Source organism: Elephantulus edwardii, unplaced genomic scaffold (assembly GCF_000299155.1).
Source record: "Elephantulus edwardii isolate Elephantulus edwardi_28Jun2011 unplaced genomic scaffold, EleEdw1.0 scaffold00335, whole genome shotgun sequence".
NCBI classification, from domain to species: domain Eukaryota; kingdom Metazoa; phylum Chordata; class Mammalia; order Macroscelidea; family Macroscelididae; genus Elephantulus; species Elephantulus edwardii.
This window is the reverse complement of record NW_006400085.1, coordinates 167,084-177,166: the sequence shown is the minus strand read 5'-3', so window position 1 is coordinate 177,166 and position 10,083 is coordinate 167,084. Positions and strand designations below refer to the sequence as shown.

At 37.1% G+C, this 10,083-nt stretch overlaps 1 protein-coding gene across 1 annotated transcript in view; it reads right to left on the bottom strand.

The window, feature by feature from the left end:
• Positions 1-4,161: 4,161 nt before the first annotated feature.
• The window catches only part of ACTR3B (ARP3 actin-related protein 3 homolog B (yeast)), a 151,676-nt gene continuing 145,754 nt past the window's right edge, over positions 4,162-10,083 (bottom strand). The window contains exons 10-12 of the mRNA XM_006901576.1: positions 9,721-9,846; positions 5,960-6,043; positions 4,162-4,257 (exon numbers count right to left, since the gene is read on the bottom strand). Coding sequence (XP_006901638.1) covers positions 4,162-4,257; positions 5,960-6,043; positions 9,721-9,846 — 306 coding nt within the window. The remainder of the gene's footprint in view (positions 4,258-5,959; positions 6,044-9,720; positions 9,847-10,083) is intronic.

The window sequence follows — 10,083 nt, the reverse complement described above, 5'->3', positions numbered from 1 at the left end:
CAGGATAGAGCAGGGTTTAGGGCTGTTGTGCATAGGGTCGCTATGAGTCGGAAACGACTCGACGGCACATAACAACAACAACAACAACAACAATTATTCATAGTCTATATTGTATAGGATAGAGCAGGGTTTAGGGCTGTTGTACATAGGGTCACTATGAGTCACAGGCAACCTGGTGCACATAACAACAATAATATTATAGTTCACTCTTTATGTTGTAGTTATGTGAGATTTTGGACAAAAACATCACGTTGTTTGTTCACCAGCACATAGAGAATATTAGCTAAGGTAGCAGATTAGCGTGCTGCCCTGAAAATGCCCCAGGCACCACGTGCTCATTCCTCTCCTCAAATCTATGGCAACCATTGAGCTTTTCATTGACTATACTTTGCTTTTTCCGTAATTCCAAACAACTTAAATCATACTTCGTGTAGGCTTTTCAGACTGGCCTCTCTCACTCAGAAATATGTATTTAAGGTTCCTCTATGTTCTGGTAGCCTGTGGGAAGGAGCTGCAGTGCTAATACAAAGACAAGTGGTTCGAATCCACCAGTTGATTAGTGTGAGAAAGATGTGCAGTCACCTCACATGCAGTTTACAGCCTCTGTAAACCATCAAGGGGTCCAGCTGTGAGTCAGTTCAGCCTCGATAATAATGAGCTCAGTCTATGTTCTTCAGGTCACTTAATAACACATCTCTTGTCAATGAGTAATACTCCATAGAATCAATATACCACAGTTTGTTTATTGATTCACCTTTTAAAGGACATCTTGATTGCTACCAATTGTTGGCTATTAGGAGTAAAGCTACTATAAATAATCATGTACAGATCTTTATGTGGACATACATTTTCATGTTATGTATTTATTAGTGTGTTTGCTGGCTCATGTAAGAATATTTACCTTTGGTGAGAAATAGTCAAACTGTCTTCCAAAGTGGCTCTACCAGTTTTCAGTCCTACTAACAATGAATTAGCATTTCTGCAAATCCTCGCTGGCATTTAATGTTGTCGGTATTTTGGTGACATAGTCTGTAGTGAGGCACACTGAGAACTCAAAGGGTCATATGCCTCCAACAGTCCAATCCACCAGCCGCTCCAAGGGAGAAAGATGGGCCGTCTCCTTACCATTGTGATTTACAGCCTCAGAAACCTAGCCACAGATAACTGCAAGTTGGAACCCACTGGGTGGCAATGATTTTGAATTTTAAGTTTTGAATAGGTGTGTACTAGTAGCTCATTGTTCATTTAGGGTGTTGGCTTTAGGAGAACATTTTTCTTTTTCTTTCAACTTCTAGCATCTGGCAGCAATTCTTGGAATTCCAAGAATTATCACATAGCATTTGTCTTTCACTGGGGTGTCTTTTTTCCATTCTAGATTTCTTTTTAATAAGATGCTATTATCAGTAAATTATATTTAGGACCTACCCTACTCTGGTAAAGTTTGTGTTCAAACTCATTTGTTTTACATGAATGTTCAGTTGTTTTAGCAACATATGTTGAAATGATTATTCGTTAGTCATTAATTCACCTTTGCTCTTTGGTAAAAGGGCAATTGAGCATATTTGTGTTTATCTATTTCTGGGCTCTTTACTCTCTTCCACCAAACTGTCTCTTCTCCTGCAGCCAGCACATTTTCTTGATTATCCTAAGTCATAAAGTTAGATAAATTAGTTCTCTCACTTTTCTGTCCTTTTTCAATATTCTGTTGGCTATTCTTGACTGCTGTTACTTGTGAATCCAAGTAAAATGAAGTCATTGACAACTTCAATCTTTTCTCCATCTATTGTTATCTTGCCAGGGGGTGAGGAATTTTTTTTTCTTGGTGTTGAGATGTAATCCATATTAAAGGCTGTAGTCTCTAATCTCCTGCAGCAAATATTTCAGTCCCCTTCACTTTCACAAAGCAAACCTGCCTCATATGCATAATGCAGGCTATTAATGAGTTTTCCTCTAAATTGTGTGCTACATTAATCTTCAGAGCATCCAGCTTCTTGAATTATTTGCTCAGCATACAGACTGAGCAGGTGTGGAGAAAGGATAGAACTCTGATGCATACCTTTTCTGATTTTAAACCACAAAGTGTTGCTCCATTGTTCTGTTCAGACAACTACTTCTTGACCTAAGTCTAGTTTTCACATGAGAACAATTAAGTGTTTTCAGATTCTAATTATTCTCATGTTAGGAATAATTTGTTGTGATCCACAACACAAATATATTTCTAAAATTCTCTGCTTTCAGTCAAGATCCATCTGACCACAGCATTGTTATCCCTCATGCCACATCCTCTTCTGAATCCAGCTGAATCCCTGACTGCTGACTTTCCCAGTACAGTATGTCTTCTGATCTCCTGACTGCTAGTACCAAATGTACTAACCATGAATTCAAGTAAGACAAAATCATAGACAGTTTCACTCTTTTCTCCATCTATCACGATGTTGCTTATCAGTCTAGTGCTGAGAATTTTTATTTTCTTGACATTTAGATACAATATGGAGTGAAGGCTGTAGTGTTCTATCTTCTGGAACAAGGGCTCCAAGTCCTCCTCACTTTCAGCAAACAAGGTTGTGTCATCTGTATATCAAAGGTTACTGATGAGTCTTCCTCAAATCTTCATGTCACATTCTTTTTTCTTCAGAGTCCAGCTTCTCAGTTAATTTGCCCAGCGTATGGACTGAATAGGTATGGAGAAAGGATAAAATGTTCATGCACTGCTTTCTTAATTTTAAACCTTGTAGTATTTCTCTGTTGGCACTACAGCTCTTGTTCTAGGTACAGGTTTCTCACAGGCACAATTAAAATGTTCTGGGATTCCCATTCTTCTCAATGTTAGCTATAACTTGTTATGATCCACACAAACAGAATTTATTATATTCCTAAACTAAATTGATTAAATGATAAAACTAAATGTTTATTTATGAAAGCATATTTTCAAATAATATGCCTCATAATTTAGAAAGAACATAGTAAAGTGATAGTTTGGAAGGTAACATAATTATTACGTGAAGAATGAAATAATTAGCGAACTATCTCCAAGTCAGCAAATGTCATTTATTGAAACCTTCGAATCAAGAATCCTGAATTCCTGAGAAGAGACACTAGAAACTGTCTAGAAACCACCCTCCTCTGTGTATCTCAACAAAATCCCTCAGCAGATGGTCATCTGAGCCCCTTTCGGTAATGAACTGTGCACTGTAGTCTGTATCACTTTATGAATTTCCCTTCTGCAGACTTGGTCTTAATCATCTCATCCTCTCCTTATGGAAGGATGGTGGGAAAACCACAATATTATTTTTTAAAAATTATAGGCAAAGAGATAAAAATCAAAAGGTCACGACATTAGAGCAGGAAATATTTGTAAAGATTCTAATCACTTTTATTGTAATGTTGCAAGGTAGTAGTTCATCCAACACTCACCAACAACAAACCATCATCATCTATAAAACAACTCCAGAAAGTTTAAACAAGAAAACTAAAATATACATTGTCTGCAATAATTCTCATACAATACTATTTAGTATTTAAACTTCATTGTCACTCCAAATAAAGCATAATCATTTTCTAGCAGATGTGGGGCAAAAACGTTTGCTTTTTACTCTGTTTGCCTAGAAACATCAGAACATGCCTCACAATTAGAAACTTCTTTTTACAGAACTCCATGACATCAACATCTATTCGTGCTTAGAATCAATTATACCAAATACCATAAAATACAAAATGATAGGAAATATAAACATCAATTCATATTTCAAGTTTATAACATTTTATTTACAAAAATAATCTGGGAACAAAAGCGCTTACACTACATATTCTTTTCTGGGGAGGAGCGATTTTGCCCATTTTCTAGTGTTTCTTGCCCTAACAATTTTCAAAGTGGTATCAGAATTCTTTCTGAAGGACATTTGTCAGATCAAAGTTCAGGTAGAGAAGAGGAAAGTAAACAAGGGGAGTAAGAAAGGGGAAGTGAGGGATGAAGAATGGGCATGGAACATTGGACACAGAAATGGCTCTGAGATAGTCCAGGAAACCTCGTGCACTGAGGTATAAGCACACGCCCTGGACACAGCATTGAGCATCAGTATGTACAGGACCAAGGTCGCCTCTGGTTCTGAAGGCCACTTTCACCAACATGACGCCACCTGTGGAACTGTCTCAAGGTGAACATTATGACATGACTCCGAAGACAGGATTGTGGCGGCAAATGCTAGGGCCGTATTCCTCATAGTCTTTCTTGGTGTGACAAACCTGAAAGAACTCCGGCTAAGAACAAACAGAAATCAGAAGGTGTATGTAAATAGGCAGAAAGGAAATACAGTTAAACTACTAAGCAAATGAAAAATTCTTCTTATGGAAAAAAAAATCCCTGCATTCTCTCTCAGAAGACTCCTCTTTGAGGATCTTCACCTTTTCAAAGGCGTGAACTACTAAATAGCTTGCTTTTTGTGATTTTAATAATACAGTTTAGATCCTCATTTGACAATTTCTACACAAGCTCTTCAGCAACAGTGGTTACAGTCCTCAAAATGCATGAACATTCCCACTACTTCCGTTCTAGTTGTTCCACGAGCCCCTGACCCCTTATCTTTGTTTTAATTATTGGCCATTTGGTATCACACAAGTGATTTTTTTTAAAATGCAGCCTTATATTCATGGGTTATATTCACTATTTTTTAGTCCATTTTTAACTTAGTTATAAGGTAGTAGTATTGGTTCAAAATCTGAAGACCATCACAGGGCAATAGTCTCATAAAGTCCTCTAGTCTCTACTAGTCCACTCAGTTTGTTTCTTAGTTATGAATTTTGAGTCTGTTCCACATTTATTTTTCCATTCTATCAGGGTCCATGTACTATGGCCATGATTGGAATGGTCAGCAGTGCTAGTTGGGCATGAAGCCCTTCTGATCTCAGAGTAGGTGAGGTCATGGCTCACGTATTAGAGACAAGATTCTTCTTTGAATCTTTGGTTTCTTTCTTTCTCTTTCGCTCTAGATGAGTGTCTCAGATGGAAGCTTGCAAGATTTTAAGACCCCAGATTCAAATCACCAAACTAGAATGTAAAACGAACTTTATGAACTGTATTATGCCAACTAACTCATATATACCAGGAGACCAGCCCTAATCCTTCAAGTCAATAAATCCAATCCCATGAGGTTATGTCTAAAAAGATCTATAACTACAACATTTTATGTGTTTTATTACATGACTATATGTCTATAGTCACATAGATGCACATACATATACATACTCCCCACATATACACCTATAAACATATATATGCCTACAGTCATACATTCATTGTTTTGTGCTGTTGAATCAGAACCCACTCACAGCAGGTTTTCAGAGGCTGTACATCACATCAGAAAAGACTAACCATCTTTCTCCCATCTTTCGAATTGTCTGCCTAATCCCTATAAACATATATATCTCTACACAAATTTCTTCTGGGCTTTTTGGCTGAATTTTAAAAATTATGCATGTCGCAGCAATTACCAATTACCTTTTCTCTAGCGTACTTTTTTCTGCCGTTTTGTTTGCCTTTGTCAAACTGTGTATACTTCACTCTCATTTGGAGTGACCTTTTCCATCACCAAAAAGAACAAATTCCTACTATGCACAGAAGGCACTCAGGTGGCCTAGTAGGTAATGAGTTGCACTGCCAAACTAAAGGCAGGTGGTTTGAATCCACCAGTTGCTCTGCAGGAGAAAGATGGGCAATCTTCTCCCATGTGATTTATGGTTTCTGAAAATCTGCTGGAGGGTCAGCTATTAGTCAGTTCTGAGTTGATGGCAATGAGGGAGAGATTATCTAGAGAATTTTTTTTATTTCACAATATTAAATATAGCAATGTTTGGGGTATACACAATTAGAATACACACTTTTCATTTTTATAAGATGGTATTTATTCAAACTCAACAAAGAACACAGAAATGAAAATACGAAACAACTTAGAAAAAGACTTACAGTTGAGGCAAGCATTGAGCCTCCAAACCACACAGCATAGCGCTGCATATGATGGGTTATCACCTGAACCTCCACCGGCTTAGGCTAGAAAATAAATTATGTTTAGTTCAAGAATACAATAAATTTTCATTCTAATAATATTGTAGCTGACAAGAATATTATTTCAATCTAAATACAGAAAAAGAGAGGGTTTTCCTCTCATCTTAATGGTATAATAACCTTCCCAGTTACATTCCTTACATACCTTACCATTACGTACATACCTTATCATTTCATTATACAGCGATTTCCTAAAGAAACATTTCTGAGTTTTCCTTGCTTCTACACCCTCAGTGACTGACTTCTGATGGATTCAGCAGAATAAAGCATGCATGTCAAGTAAAAGTTATCTTTCCACACCACTAAAAAATGGTTGGTTTTTTAAAAAAAAAAAAGTCTGATCAACTGACTTAATTGATTTGCTTAACTAAACAAATACATGTTTCAGAACTGCAGAGATAAAATTAAATAATACTGACTTGTCAAAAAAATACTAGAAGAAACTACATTTTGCCCATTTTGTGTCTGTCATCTTCTTGTGGAGGCCCTATGTTACTTTGTAAACTTTTGTTATGAGCCTCTTGGTTGAAATGTCATTGCCAAATGTTTTTTCCAAGACTGTGTGCTTTCTTTTCACTCTACTGGAAAAAGGTTTTGATGCACAAAGTGATTCAATTTTTACAAAGTCCCATTTGTTAATTTTATCCTCTTCTGGTTCTGCATCTTTGGTTATCTCTGCAAGCCTATATATGGTAGGGCTTCTAAATTTGTTCCTATTTTGTATCTAATCACCTTTATGGTTTGTGGTTTTAATTCTGTTTCTCATTCATCTTAAGTTTGTTTTTATGGTATAAGATGTGGATCGTGTTTCAGATTTTTGCAAGCAGATGTACAGTTTTGCCAGCATCATGTGTTGAAGAGGTTGTCTTTTCCAATTTTATAGATTTTTTTTTCTTGAGTTCATATCTAAAGTTTATAGACTACTACAGGGTCTTCACAATACAAGAAAAGATTGATCACCCAGATATACAAAGGGCAAAAGATATGAAAAAACTCTTCACACAGGAAGACATATGGATGGCCAACAAACTCATGAAAAAAAATGGTTCAAAAATCACTGGTAACAGGGAGATGCAGTTCAAAACAATAATGAGATACCATCTCGTTCCAGGAGTAGGAGCAATGTTTTAACAGAACAGCAAACAAGAAATGGGGTTTTTTTGGAGGGGGGCAATTATAAATAGTCTTTATTTTATATTTTTACTTTTAACATTAATGATTTGCTCTACCATTAGTATTCTTTTCCTTTTAATTGAGATTTTAATGAAAGTTTATAGAGAACCGGGATTTCCATTCATTCACTGTTGCACATTTTACCCCCTGCCCACCCCCTCCCAGTTCACTTTTATCTTTGAAAAAAATAATTATTTCATTGTTGTACAATCCCACTCTCCCTGCCCCAGTCCACTTTACTATGCAGCTCTTATTCTGGACTGTTGTTATGCAAATAATACTTAATCATATATTCCTTTTAACAGTTCTATTCCTCATCTTTTTCAATGCAGTGTACATTAAATGTTGAAGAGGACATGGAGAGGTCCAAGTTGCACTAAAAGCACTGGCACAAAAGGCTCCACAAACTGATGGAATACCAACCGAGGTGATTTAGCAAAAAGATCCAGTCCTGGATTGGCTCACTGCCAAGAAATTTAGAACAGTCACCTGACCAACTAACAGGAAGAGATTCATATTTGTTCCCATTCCAAAAAAAGTGATCGAACAGAATATGAAAATTATCCAACAATATTATTAATATCACATACAAATGACTAGAACACCACCTAGAAGGGGAGGTTCTAGAGATTTGATTGGATTCACAAGAGATTTTGGAATAAGAGCTATCATTATTGATATTAGATGGGTTTTAGATGAAAACAAGAGAATACTAGAAAGAGGTTTACTTGTGTTTCATTGACTGTGTAGAGGCATTTGACTGGGTATATCATAATAAATTATGGATAATATTGAGAAGAATAAGGAATCCCTAAACACTAAATTATGCTCATGCAAAACTTACAAATAGACTAAGAAGTTAACTGTGTGAACAGAACAAGGGAACACTGCATGGCTTCAAATCAAGAAAGGCATGCATTAGGGTCAAATCTATTCCTCATAGAGTCACTACAGTAGGTCATACTCGACTCAACAGCACTTAACAACAACAACAACATGCATTAAGTTAGTATCTTTTCTTCATACCTATTGAATCTGTATGTTAAGCAAATCATTCAAGAAATTGGACTATTTAAAAGAAGAATGTGATATCAACATTGGAGGAGAACGTGGCATCAACATTGGAGGAGAATGTGACATCACGATTGGAGGAGAATGTGCCATCAACATTGGAGGAGAATGTGACATCATGATTGGAGGAGAATGTGGCATCAACATTGGAGGAAGACTCACCAACAACTTACATAGAGGAGCTGACACAATTTTTCTTGCAGAAAGTGAAGACAACTTAAAGCACCACAGAAGATCAAAGCCTACAGCTTTGATGTCAAGAAAACAAAAACCCTCATGAATGGGCCAACAGGCAACATTATGATGGATGCAGACAAGACTGAGGTTGTCAAGGATTTCATTTTACGTGGATTCACAATCAATACATATAGTAGGAGCAATTAAGAAATCAAAAGACAGAAGAAAGTGCAGCATGCATTAGGCAAACCTACCGTGAAGGATGTCTTCAAAATGTTAAAGACCAAGGATACTAATTTAAAGAGTAGGTGCCATTAACATAAGCCACAGTCTTTTCAATTGCTTTACATGCATGTGAAAGTTGGACTATAATAGGAAGACTGAAGAAGAAATGACATCTCTGAATTGTGGTGTTGAATATTAAACATCCCATGCACTGTCAATAGAACAAACAAAACTGTCTTGGAGAGAGAGCAACCAGAGTGGTCATTAGAGGCAAGGATGGTGAAACTTCATCTCCTACACTTATGGGTACGTTGTCAGGAAGCAAAAGTCCTCAAAGAACATAATCATCCTGGGAAAGGTAGAGGAAGAGCAAAAGAGAGGAAGACCCTCAGCAAGACAGACTGACACAGTGATCGCGGCAATGGGCTTATAAGCATCAGAGAGTGTGAAGATGGTGCAGTACATGGCAAGGTTTAGATCTGCTATTCACAGATTCACTGGGAGCTGTAGTCAATTCAGTGGCACCTAATTACGACACCCTATTAAGCCCAATCCTGTTCAGGAACATAAGTAAATTCATTAGCCAGTTAATAAAAAGAAACATACTGTAACTCCCTGCTAATATTAGTTAGTTCAGTTACATGAGAATATTGCCAAAGAACATTAAAGATCTTCACTATTAATCAATCCCATCTCCCAGCACAGTGGTCATTACACACGACATGCCTGACTTCTTACAATACAAAAGACAGTCTCTGGCAAAGGTGTTTTAGTTAGAACATAGAATTGCTATTGCTGCATCACCATGTAGGTCAGTGTTAACTTGGAATGGGTGGTGGATCAGATTCAGGCAAGAAATCCTTGGAGGCAATTTCACCATACGATTAAAACAGTTCAAATGTGTTTTTATTCCCTGCTAACCTAGACACACTCCTTAGACTGGGATTAGGAACCACCAAGGCAGCTCCACTTTAGCAGCACCGATCACAAGGCAAGTTCTCATCCTGGTCGCCTACCTTGATCCTGCCACCGCTGAGCTCTTCACTAAGCTTTAATCTGGCATCCACCACTCTTTTTAAATCTCTCTGTAGTCGACGTCCAAAATCCCTGAACATAGTTGAACCTCCTGAAAGGACGACATTCTGAAAGAAATAAAACAACACATATTCTGTGGATGAAAATCTCCACTCACATTTTTCTAGTAACTGGCTCCACAACAAAATTTCATATGCCCAGTCACCTATGTGAATAACATCCTTTATCATGTAAGAAAATACACTAATCAAAGTTAGCCAAAAGACTACATGGTGGAGGGGACCTGGGGGAGGGTTTGTAAAACAATGAAAGAATCTTTTCTTTTACTTTTCCATAATTTTTTT